This window comes from Onychostoma macrolepis, chromosome 05 (genome assembly GCF_012432095.1).
Source record: "Onychostoma macrolepis isolate SWU-2019 chromosome 05, ASM1243209v1, whole genome shotgun sequence".
Lineage (NCBI taxonomy): Eukaryota > Metazoa > Chordata > Actinopteri > Cypriniformes > Cyprinidae > Onychostoma > Onychostoma macrolepis.
The window spans coordinates 4,249,816-4,263,177 of record NC_081159.1 but is presented as its reverse complement, the minus strand read 5'-3'; the positions used below and the strand labels follow the sequence as shown (position 1 = coordinate 4,263,177).

The 13,362-nt window shown below is 34.9% G+C and overlaps 1 protein-coding gene across 1 annotated transcript; it reads left to right on the top strand.

Annotated features, from left to right (window-relative positions):
- Positions 1-1,234: 1,234 nt before the first annotated feature.
- On the top strand, positions 1,235-11,395 carry slc6a4b (solute carrier family 6 member 4b). The gene is made up of 13 exons (XM_058775945.1): positions 1,235-1,454; positions 2,858-2,992; positions 3,209-3,428; positions 4,511-4,649; positions 4,744-4,878; positions 5,598-5,701; positions 7,137-7,264; positions 7,420-7,532; positions 8,125-8,256; positions 8,400-8,499; positions 8,843-8,943; positions 9,739-9,906; positions 10,466-11,395. The coding sequence occupies exons 1-13, from the start codon at positions 1,235-1,237 to the stop codon at positions 10,544-10,546; spliced, it is 1,776 nt and encodes a 591-aa protein (XP_058631928.1). The 3' UTR covers positions 10,547-11,395.
- Positions 11,396-13,362: the final 1,967 nt, after the last annotated feature.

The following is a 13,362-nucleotide window of genomic DNA, read 5'->3' as shown; positions in this document are numbered from 1 at the left end:
TGCTTTGTTTAACTTTAATTATTTCAGTCAGTCCTACTTGATGAGTTTTCATTCTTTTATCTTCATCAATAAATGTCAAAGTGCTAGAAAAAATAGTGAACTCATCAAACATTACCACGGGTTTGCCTGAAAGTTGTTTGTTTCAGTGGGTTGATGTTTTTCTATAGTTACACCCAGGTTAAAAAGTACACTTCCATAACGTACTTAAAGTGCTCGATTTTTGCAAACTAATTTTGTACTTAATATACTAAAAATGATTGTTTAGTACTTCTTAAGATCAACTAAGTGTACTCAACTGTGCTATTTTGCGACACCATGAATATGAACTAAAATGCACTTTTATCTCATATTTAAAAAATGTATTTAGTTACCACTTGTTGTAGTACACTTGAACTCATCTTTCATACACTACTACACTCAAGTGTACTACAAGTGGTAACTAAATCAATTTTTAAAATTTGAAATAGTATGTTAAAAGCGCATTTTAGTTCATATTCATGGTGTCCTATTTTATTGTGTGAAAATAGAGCACTTTAAGTACATTATGGAAGTGTACTTTTTTTTACCTGAGCAGTGCATGATAACTGGTTTGTTGGTGATATAAGGTGGTCATAAGATGGTAAAAATCCATCTATCATGATCATCTTGACCATCTTAAGTATGACCAGTGCATGGTTTGTGACCAGCTAGTAACCAGTTTAGACCAGTCAGAAACCAGATATGTTTGATTTGATCCATGCAGCTATGTTTAATATTTTTTTCTCCAGCAGGGGGAAATTAGAAGATTAAACTTAAATCAATTTTTTTTAAGCAATTTTAATAAAAAGGTACTCATTGACCATCCTTTTCTTGCCAGTTCTTCAAAATATTGTTATTGTTACGTTGACAAATCGAGCAATATTTCTGGAGGACTCGCGCGCGCTCCTGGAGAAGTCCATTTGAATGGGATGTCAGGGGTGAGTGATGTTGTCGCGCGCATCTCATTTGATCACAGCTCTCGCGCTCAGGTGGGGGGCTCTTGGTTAAACCTCAAGCTTTTCCTCCCACCAGCAGCGAAATCAACCACAGCAGCATGCTGCGGTCCCCAGCGCAGCCTCTTTTGACCGCACGTCGAGCATAATCCAAAAACAAATATTCTTACTACTTTTTACACTTGAAAGAAACTCACAAAAGGCATTTCTTACGCAGTTTACAAGTACTTCTGCAGTTTGCCAAGTCACCGGGACCAGCGAAGATGCCCCACCAAGAGCAAGCGCTGGCTCACGGGAACCTCTGCGCCCCGGGTCCTCCAAACAACGCCGGGTACAACAGCAACCCGGTGCCCGTCATCATTCAGACAGAGTCCCGCGATAAATGGAGCAAAAAAATGGATTTTCTTTTATCAGTCATCGGGTTTGCGGTAGATCTCGGAAATGTTTGGAGATTTCCATATATCTGTTATCAAAACGGCGGCGGTAAGAGTTATGAACTGTTTGTATTTACTTATATTTGCTTTTTTATTTACATTGCATTATGCAATAATAGTCATTTATTTACAAAACATTTTTAAATTGTGTCTTAATTGCTACTTTGATCAGTTGAAATTTGATATTTGAAAAATAAGTGAAATTTGATGAGCGAAATAATACATTTAAAAGCACAAGGGCGGATGAGCTGTCCACGGTGCTGAAATTATTATTTTGTTGTGGTTGTTGTTGTTGTTGTTGTTTTTAAACGTTTGACAAATCGACAACGTGTTTTCTGATGATATCTTAGACTAAACCTAAATTCTAGCCCAATAAAACTGAAATGTTAGGTTTAATTGGCGTCTTGAGCAAAATCAAAGTGATGCAAACGCCACAACCAATTTAACCTCTTCATTCATCCAAAAAATAAGAAAATGTTGAATCGAGTCTGAAAACACATTAACATAGAGCAGAAATAATAGAAAATAGTAGAAAAAAAGTAGAAACAGTAAAAATAAAATTCCCATCCATCATCACCATGAAATGTATTTTACAGGGTATAATTTTAAATAAGTATTTAGCAAAGGGAAAAACACCAAATGTTTTTTATAAGTGACAAGATTTGGACTGTTAATTTTTTTGTTTTATTAAATAACAAATATATTGGTGTAACAAACTCGAAAACCCTGTTTCTGCCAAGAGTTTATATACCCTTTCACACTGTGTTTTCTATATTTTACAGACTGACCTGATTTAATAATGTAACTTTTTTTTTTTTTTGGTTTGTATTCTCAATATATGAAACAATGCTTATTATAATTATGTTAATTTAAACTTCTGCTCCAGTGCACTTGTGAAGCAGACATGGCCAGCTGCAATCATCAAACATGTAAAGTCTATTCATGATTTAAACTGGGCAGATACCGAGATCAACAAGTGTCAGACTACAAATCTCATCTCTTTTTTTTTTAAAGTAACCTATTAAAATTATCGAAACGAACTGTAACATGATTTATTAACATACATAAATACTTAAAAAATACAGACATATTTACTAAATGGAAGATTTGGTAACACTTTAGATTAGAGTTTTCCCTCAGTAAACTCCTAATTAAATTAAGGTAGTTGTTGTAGTAGTTATGGTTAGGTATTGGGTAGGGTTAAGGGATGCATAATATGCTTATGCAGAATAAGGCATTCAAATGTGCTTTATAAGTAATAAAAAAAACACGCTAGTAATATGCATGCAAATAAGCAACTACTTGACAGTCAATAATGTTCCGTGATCTGAAGTGTTACGGAAGATTTATTTACTTACAAGCTTATTTTAAGTCTTCAAATTCTCCTTTGTTGAACTCACTTATATTTGTGAGGAGAAAATCGTTTTGATCTGTTATAATTGTGTTCTTCAGGTGCATTTCTTATTCCATATGTCCTGATGGCTGTATTCGGTGGGGTGCCACTTTTCTACATGGAGTTAGCTCTGGGACAGTTCCACAGGACAGGTGCCATATCCATATGGAAACATATTTGCCCTATTTTTAAAGGTGAGATAAATTCTGTCTCATATACAATATTGTAATGTTTGAGCATTAAAGGCCTATAATTGTTCACTTTTCTATACTTCTAATTTTAGGAAAGGTTCAAAGTCTACAAAAATGAAAGAAATAGAAACTAATACACATTCAGAGAAAAACCAACACTAAGTCAGACTGAGAGATTTCATTAACAAAACACTGACATCATTTTCTCTTCCCTGTCAGGTATTGGTTTCTCCATCTGCGTCATTGCACTGTATGTGTCCTTCTACTATAACACCATCATCGCCTGGGCTCTGTTCTACTTCTACTCCTCCTTCAGTAGCACTCTGCCCTGGACCAGCTGTGATAATGAATGGAACACAGAAAACTGTACTAACTACTTCGGAAAAGACAACGTGACCTGGACTAATTATTCACGCTCACCTGCCGAGGAGTTTTACACGTAAGTGCATGTAAGTGGCTGCGCTGAAAGGGGGCAAATGTGGCAAAGAAAGAGAGAGAGAAAGACAATGAAAAATAAATAACAATGGGGGAAAACAGCATTGTTGATTAAATAAATACACATACATGCATGCATATATTTAAGAAAAATATGTTATGTTTATATATGAAATATATATGATATATATATATATATATATATATATATTTTTTTTTTAAATATACTGTATAGTGTATGTGTGTGTATTTGTATATACATAATAAATATACACAGCACACACACATATATTATGCAAACAAAAACTTTTATTTTGGATGCGATTAATCGTTTGACATATATATGCAAAGCAAATTGCATTCAAGGAACTTAAGCTACAGGAACATAATGTCAGCTTTGCTGAAGAGTACATTTAATCTTTCAGTTAAATGCCAAAAGAACTGCAAATGACTGATAACACTTTTCAATTTGTGGAGGACTGATTTTTTTTTTTTTTTATCATATTTTGTATTGCACCAACATTTCTTTCTTATATGTCAGAATTTTTTTTGTCCAGTAAACTTGTGTATACTGAAGTATTATATGCATATGTGACCCTGAACCACAAAACCAGTCTTAAGTGTCAATGTTTTTTCGAAATTGAGATTTATACATCATCTGAACGCTGAATAAATAAGCTTTCCATTGATGTATGGTTTGTTAGGATCGGACAATATTTGGCTCAGATACAGCTATTTGAAAATCTGGAATCTGAGGGTGCAAAAAAATCTAAATATTGAGAAAAACGCCTTTAAAGTTGTCCAAATGATGTTCTTAGCAATGCATATTACTAATCAAAAATGAAGTTTTTATATATTTACGGTAAGAAATTTACAAAATATCTTCATGGAACATGATCTTTACTTAATATCCTAATGATTTTTGGCATAAAAGAAAAATCGACAATTTTGACCCATACAATGTATTTTTGGCTATTGCTACAAATATACCCCAGCGACTTAAGACTGGTTTTGTGCTCCAGGGTCACATATGCTTTATAGTTCAGGTCAGTTTCAGACTGTATTTGTAAATCCTTCTTAAAACAGGAGGAATGTCCTGGCAGTCCATGAATCATCTGGGCTTGGGAATGTGGGATACATTCGCTGGCAGCTCATGCTTTGCCTCTTCCTCATCTTCACCATCGTCTACTTCAGCCTGTGGAAAGGAGTCAAGACTTCAGGAAAGGTCACCGAGTCCTTAAATATGAAATGAAACGTGTTACTATCTTGAGGAAAAATCACCTCATTCTGCGTCCTCTCATCGTCCGTGTCTCACTCAGGTAGTATGGGTGACTGCCACCCTGCCGTACGTGGTGCTGTTGATCCTTATGATCCGTGGTGCAACTTTGCCAGGAGCGTGGAAAGGAGTGGTGTTCTACCTCAATCCCAAATGGGAGAAACTGCAGGAGACCAGCGTGAGTGCTTTTCTCTTACCGCCTTTGTGTCTAGCATTGATTTATTGTTAAATTAGATTGTGTTGTTTCTTGACATTCTTTACTCATCTTGTTACCCTTTTAAATGTGTTTATGTGCTGTTTTGATGGCAAAATGCATGTGTGTGGGAAAGTGTTTTTATTTCATGCAGTAATAAAAAGACCTGAGGCATTTGGGCAGGAAACTCATGAATCACTCACTGGTAGCTGAACTGACCTGGGGAAAATATAGACTTCATAAAGGGCATATTTCTTCATAAAGTTTGAAATACATGATAAATAAACGAATATCGTATCAGGTATATAAATGGTCAATGGAGGCAATACATAAACTGCATTTTCATATCGAGAGATCTTTGCTGTATAAGCCCAGTGCTGTTTGCTCGGTGATGCAGCGCTGCGGAGAACCGTGATGAGAAGCAAAAATAAAGCACTAGGGGCTAATGAGATGCGTAATTGGTTCAGAATTTTTTTTCCATCATGAAAGGCCCTTATGCTCATTGACACACACGTTCATGCACACGCGCATACATGCATTTCTCTTCACGCTAATCTTCAGATGTGATCAAGCACTGCTTAATCCCAGTGTTCTGTGATGCCATTGTCTTCAGCATTTCCTAACCATTTCAGTTCATGAATTTTAAAAATGAACTTTATGATTCAAACCACTTTTATAGTTTTATGGTGTGGAATGTTTTGTAGGTATGGGTGGATGCAGCTGCGCAGATCTTCTTCTCTCTCGGTCCTGGTTTTGGCGTTCTGCTCGCTCTGTCCAGCTACAATCCCTTCAACAATAACTGCTACAGGTAAAGACAAAACCTTCATTTTCATCGCATTGATCTAGTGGACTTTTCAGCATCCTCCGTTTATCAGCATTTGCATGGAGTTCTTCATGGTTGTTTGATATTTTTAATGAAGGATATTAAAATAACATCAGTCTCTTATGCTTATGGAAGCTGCATTTATTTGATCAAAAATACAGTAAAAACAGTACAATTGAAAATGTTTTCTATTTGAATATATTTAAAAATGTAATTTTATTCCTGTGAAGCTGAATTGTTTTTTCAGCATCATTAATCAAGTCTTCAGTGTCACATGATCCTTCCTCTAATATGTGACCCTGGACCACAAAACCAGTCTTAAGTGTAAATTTTTCGAAATTGAGACTTATACATCATGAATAAATAAGCTTTCCATTGATGTATGGTTTGTTAGGATCGGACAATATTTGGCCGAGATACAACTATTTGAAAATCTGGAATCTGAGGGTGCAAAAAAATCTAAATATTGCCTTTAAAGTTGTCCAAATTAATTCTTAGCAATGCATATTACTAATCAAACATGACGTTTTGATATATTTACAGTAGTAAATTTACAAAATATCTTCATGGAATATGATCTTTACTTAATATACTAATGATTTTTGGCATAAAAGAAAAATCTATAATTTTAACTCATAGAGTGTATTTTTGGCTATTGCTACAAATATACCCCAGCGACTGGTTTTGTGGTCCAGGGTCACATATGCTGATTTGCTGCTCAGGAAACATTTATCATTATTATCGATGTTGAAAACAGATGTGCTGTTTAATATTTTTGACACTTTTTTTTTTTCAAAATTCTTTGAAGAACAGAAAGAACATGTGAAATTTAAATCTATAACATTATTAATGTTTTTACTGTCATGTTTGACCAATGAAATTTTTCCTTGCTTTAATAAAAGTATTCATTTCTCTTTAAAAGTTTTGAACAGTAGTCTATGAACAGAACAGCAAACTGATCAGCTCAAACAGACCTGCCAATTCTGGCCAATGTGATTCCCACTCACTCTTAATTCTGATTCTATCTATAGCTTAGCCATTTGTTTACATTCGGCTCTGTGTCCACTAACCAAGGAGAAATGCCATCAAAACGAACTGGGTTCTGATGAATCATATGATGAACCAAAACAAATGTCCTGCCCCATGAGTAAATGATATAAAAACAAGATTAGAACTGCGAATTATGGCCAGTTTGAAGAGATGAATGGGCAGCATATTTGAGTGAGAGGAAATTGAATTGTGTGCTACTGTAAGACTGTCAGGAGGCACATGGGCAATCTAAACAGATCAAGTCATATCTAAAGATGAGAATATCACATAGATGTGGACATGGGATCTGGCAACCGTCATCGCAGTTAAAGCATCGCTCACATTTTTTATATTTAGTTTGTAAATGACTTTCTGTTTGTGATTTGCACAGAGATGCTATTGTAACCAGTCTGGTGAACTGCCTGACAAGTTTTGTGTCAGGATTTGTTATTTTCACTGTCCTGGGATATATGGCCGAACAGAGAAATGTAAACGTTGAGGATGTAGCCAGGGACAAAGGTGAGCTTTCCTTTTTGCTTTTCATAATAGTTCAAATATTTGGCGTTTTACTGTAGATGTGCTGCATCAAACCAAAAATAACTTTCAGCCCTGTAAATAAAGCATTTAGTCTTTTACCTCAAATTAGTTTTTTTGACTTTCTGCACCTCCTCTAGGACCCAGTCTGCTCTTTATCACGTATCCAGAAGCCATTGCAAATATGGTTGGGTCGACTTTCTTTGCCATAATTTTCTTTGTGATGATGATTACTCTTGGACTGGACAGCACGGTATGTATACACTTATACCTGTAAATATGCAGAAACAAAAATATTTTCAAACATGCATGTGAAGCCAGAAAAGTATATAATTTATAGACATACAGATATGAAAATTGAATGACTAGATCTGTATGTCCAGATGAAAGGAAGCAAGGACACGACAAAATATTTTTAGGTAAAACTTTTGCTTTTAAGCTTGGCTCTGTTTAAATTAAATGGCATCCGAGCCGTCTTTGTTGTCATGATGACAGTCAGCACACATCTTGTTTCTGTCGGCTGTGCATGAGAATCGATGCATGACACTGTCGATGGCTAAAAAGATGAAAGAACAAAGATACCGATTATAATTCAGTGTTATAATTCAGAAAGAACACCAATTACATTTCAATCTGAAATTTACTACAATCATATCACTGCTCATGTAAGCCAATGTGAAACAAAATCTGAAATTATCTGCAAGAAGCCTGAATGCAGATGAATTATAAAAGATTACGCACAAAGTAGAACCAAAAGAAAGAGATATTTCAATACAGTTCTGCCCTGCAATTGCAAAACACACGATTGAGTGTTCATAGGTTTTTTGTGTGCTTTCTTGCCTCAGTTTGGTGGGCTAGAGGCCATAATCACGGCTGTAATGGATGAGTACCCAGACACCCTGTCCCATCGGAGAGAGTTGTTTGTTCTTGCACTGGTGGTTATTTGCTTTCTGGGCTCTCTCAGCACCCTTACTAAAGTGAGTTTCAGTGAACTTCTGGATCTCAGTTTGTTGAATTTACCAGTACAATAAGAATATTTCAGCAGGGCAACACAATATTATATAATAGAATATAAGTTTACTGATGTTTATTCTTATTTATTTTAATTTTTTTTTGCAAGGGTGGTGCATATGTGGTAAAGTTACTAGAAGAATTTGGAGTTGGTTCTTCAATTATAGCTATAGTCTTTCTGGAGGCCACAGCAGTATCCTGGTTTTATGGTAAGGTTTTCACTTAAAAAATATATTTCTCCACTAAATGCTGTTTAGTTTTTTTTTCATGAAAATTTTTTATCATGTTTTCCACAAAAATATTAAAATTATAACATTATAAATGTGATTATAACAAATGTTATGGTGACACTGACGACTTGCACTAATGGCAGTTTCAGCTTTGTCATCAATCACAGCATAACATTTTTATTTAAACCGTTTAAAACATTTATTTTAAATTGTAATAGCATTATTATAATATTTAACAAATTTTTTTTCTAAACATCATGTCTAAGTTTACATAAACAAAAATGTCAGTATTTAAATGAAACGTTTATTTCAATTTCTCCAGGTATTAACAGATTCAGCAATGATATCAAATCAATGTTGGGCTATAGTCCAGGACTCTTCTGGAAAGTGTGTTGGGTCGCCATCAGCCCAGCTTTTCTCGCTGTAAGTTTAAACAAAGATGTTCTGACAGTATGTGCAAAGTTTGTGAAATGTTAAAGTCATCTTTCACGCTCTCAAAACTCTTTAAGCACCCGCAAGCTCCTTTCCACCCTTATTACCTCTCTAATCTCATCCCCTCACCTGTCCACACGGTCACAATTCCCAGTCTGCAAATGTCAAACCGCATGCACTCTTATAGCCTAATATTCCTCAGATACTTCTGCATGCATTATAGCTAATCTCAACAGGCCGGAGCTGCCACACACGGCTGACATTTCCACAATCATTTTTTCATAATTTTCCTGTTATTCTTTTTTCATTTAAAAAACAAAACAAAACATGATAAACGGCTGCCTGTCTCATCTCCTGAGACAGTGTTTGAGACGTTATTTGAAAAGCTGGAGAGAAGACATTTGTCACTGTTCCTTCAAGACACAAAGGCCACGGGCTCTACAATTTTCTGCTCTCCATAGACCACATAGGGATGTGTAGGGTCTACGGGATAATATGGACTTTTTGAATGTAAAATAATCTGATCAGAGTCTCACTCTAAAGATGTTTTCAAACTTATAAATCCACCTGAATTTACAGAGACTGCAGTGACCTACAGAGTATCCTAATCTGAATTAATTGTTAAAACACTCTTAAAATGAGATATGACATTTTAAAGAAAAAATTTCATGGTTTTTAAAAGGAACTTTTTAAAGCATCTGCATTTTTTAAACCTGACATGTCAAGAAATAACACTGCTATATGCTAATTTAACTCACTGAATATGTTTCCCGTTCATTTCTTCAGTACATCATTATCAGCTCACTGTTGAACCCTCAGCCCCTCTCACTATTCGACTACGAGTTCCCAGACTGGAGCATCACGGTGGGTTACATCATCGGAGCGTCCTCCTTCATATGGATCCCCATCTACATGGTGTACAAGCTTGTGTGGACCCCAGGCTCTCTTAAACAGGTGAGACATGCATGTGAGCCATTGGTTGACTAAATGAACAACTACTCCCACTTGAAAAGCATTCTTGTAGATCTCAGGAGAAGTCCCTCAGACCACTCAAGTTTGTTTCTTCATCAGAATGGAATTGGAGAAATTTAGCTTAATATCATTTGCTCACCGATGGATCCTCTGCAGTGAATGGGTGCCGTCAGAATTAGAGTCCAAACAGATGATAAAAACACAGCGAATCACAAGTAATCCAAGTAGTCTTGTGAAGTGGATGGACTTTTCACTTTTCACGGCTAGAAGCGACAATGGCTTTATTTCTTACAAATACGCAGCTTTTCACTTCTCAGTCTAGACATTAATCGATGGACTGGAGTCGTGTTGTGGAATATTGTGATGTTTTTTTATCAGCTCTCATTCCGACGGCACCCATTCACACAGAGGATCCAAGTGACGTAATGCAAAATTTCTCCAAATCTGTTCTGATGAAGAAACAAACTGAGGGTGATTCTCATTCCTCGAAATTCATAAAATGGGAAAAGTTGCTCACATGTTGTTTTCAATTCAATTTCAGCGTCTTGCTGTATGTCTGCGACCAGAGAGAACACTGCCAGACATCCACACAGACAGTATGGGGCTAAGTCCTGTACCATAGACCACTGAGAGAAAAACAACTGAACACAACTCATAAAAAAAAAAAATGAGTTGTCCACAGCCAACTAAGCAACTTTTGCATAGATTTAGAGATTTGTCCAGTTGAAATATAAAGAAAAAATTCAAAACGATCTATTCAAAAGTGACGTACAATTAGATTTAATCTGAAAAATGAAAACATTCAGTGTAAATTATAATTGTTAATTAAATAATCTGTGCAATTTACAAATGGTTGATGTTCTTATTTTTTAATTTAAGGTTTACGTATAAGATGAAGAGTTCAGTGGTATTTTTTACATTGTAAGTCATATGTACCCTCCAAGTCACGAAACATTTTTTTGAGATACATGCAAGTAAGATTACCTCATTGTGAGAAATTCAGCCAATGAGAACAGAGAACTTCATACACATTTCTCACTTACTTTTCAGAAATAACTGTTGTCAAGATTGAATCATTATGGTGTTTTTCTGCCTTAACTCTGACTAAATATTGTAGCTTCTTTATGTCAAAACTTTGTAAAACCTGTATTGATATTGTGCCTCACCAAGAAAAGGACAAAAAGACAAAAATAAGGGTTTCTTCTGAACTAACTCTACATGAATTTTTCATTCTCTAACAAAACTTGGGCCCCGATCCTAGCTATGTGTAACGTGTTCATTTTCTTCCCACGATTTAGTTTTTTTTTTTCAAATAAAGAACTGAGGATGTTTCTGAACTCTGGATGTGACCAAATATTAAATTGCTATGAATGTCTTATTATGGGTAGTTCAAAATGTGGTTCATATACTATGTCTGCACTGTAGGTTGTGGCAGAGAGTTTTGCTTGTGTGTACGTTTGGAAAATTAATAAAGCTGGTACTTAACATTCCTATCTATATCTATCTGTCTATCTATCTATCATTCTAGCTAGCGCTATAACTATCTATTCAGATTTACAATGCTATGTGTGATTCCCACTTTCGTTCTCTTAGTGTGAACAGCCTTGCACTTTAATTAACATGTTGATTTGCATTGAGCTGCAGTATCCAGCATCTGTAAACACACAAGGGGTTAGAGAACAGCATTGTGTCAGGCATTTAAATGAGATGTTTTATTAAAGACCAGATCTTCAATCGCCACCAATCGCAGCTCTGGGAAACGCGGCTCAGTTCTGCCAGTTTCAGGTATGGGGTGAGAGAATAGAGCAAAGATAATGCTATTCCACATTCAGCCACTTCTAGCAGAGGCCGCAGAATGGATCAAAGGCTTCAGTGCAGGCGACCGGAGTAGAGGTGGACCTCAGATTCAACTACAGAGGAGCCTAACAAAAGGGCTGCAGGCTCTGTGCTCCTCTGTTAATTACCAAAATGAAAGACCAAGAGTTGCATGGAAAAGGCTAGTGAGTGACAAACTGTATGTGACCTGCAATAACAGTGTTTCATGACGTGAAGTTGAAGCCGTAGAAAAATCTTTAACAAACTAAGGTTCACAAACAGTTAATGGAAAGCTAACGATGACTTAAAATAAAACATTTTAAAATAAAAATGATCAAAACTAAAAAAAAAAAAAAAAAAAAAAAAATAAAAATGGTTACCTGCATGCAATGTGCAATGTGTCATTATTCGACATCAGAAATCCACGAACATTAAATTATTGAAATATTAACATACATTTATAAGAGTGCTTTAAGTAAATATTTTAGGTCAAAGGGGTTCAGCTGACAAATACGTTTGTGAATTGCATTCATTTATAGGTATATGATCGAGAAATTCTATTATTATAACAAACATACCAATTTAACATGAATGCAGTTCTAAATGTAAGCCTTTTCTATGGTCATAAATTACCATTTTAATTTTTCTTAAATGACTGGGACACGTGAAATACAGATTTTATTTTAAACTATCTATACCTGGTTAGTTTTAAACCTATGCAAAAAAATACTACAGAAAACAAACTATCAACAAGACTAAAAATCTTAAATTAATGAACTTACTGTGATGATCCATTTTCACAGTTATTAACATTGTACATCCAGCAAAGTTGTAAATATTTTTATTTTCTTTTTAATACATTTATAACACTATGTTTTGTGTGTGTTTTTTAACCTTGGAATTAAATTGCATACTATAACTAGATTTAAATTTAGATTTGTCTAAATTTGACATCCTTCACTCATTTGACCAAAGTCAATCACTCAGAGATTTTATTTTTATTTTTTTTCACAACGCAAAATAGTGAAGTCTTCCTATATGTGACCCTGGACCACAAAACCAGTCTTAAGTCGCTGGGGTATATTTGTAGCAATAACCAAAAATGCATTGTATGGGTCAAAATTATCAGTTTTTCTTTTATGCCAAAAATCATTAGGATATTAAGTAAAGATCATGTTCCATGAAGATATTTTGTAAATTTCTTACTGTAAATATATCAAAACTTCATTTTTGATTAGTAACATGCATTGCTAAGAACTTCATTTGGACAACTTTAAAGGCGATTTTCTCAATATTTGGATTTTTTTGCACCCTCATTCCAGATTTTCAAATAGTTGTATCAAACCATACATTATTATTATTATTTATTCAGATTTCAGATGATGTATAAATCTAAATTTAGAAAAATTGACACTTAAGACTGGTTTTGTGGTCCAGTGGTATTTGGAAATACTCTAAAACATTTTGATTTGCAAGATGACTGCAGTAGTTATATAAAAAGAGACAGAGAAGTAATAGGAGAGACATGAAAATAGCCCCAGCATGTTGCTTTAGTTTAGACAATGGTCAAATATCCTGTCATTATAGGCCTATAAAAATACTGACCAAACAGAATAGAGTTTT

Excerpts from the sequence above, each read along its gene's own strand:
- slc6a4b (XM_058775945.1), top strand. The coding sequence starts at position 1,235 with ATGCCCCACCAAGAGCAAGCGCTGGCTCACGGGAACCTCTGCGCCCCG. Across the intron at positions 5,702-7,136 it reads TTCAACAATAACTGCTACAG|AGATGCTATTGTAACCAGTC; the intron begins GTAAAGACAAAA and ends TGATTTGCACAG. Across the intron at positions 7,533-8,124 it reads CTCTTGGACTGGACAGCACG|TTTGGTGGGCTAGAGGCCAT; the intron begins GTATGTATACAC and ends TTCTTGCCTCAG.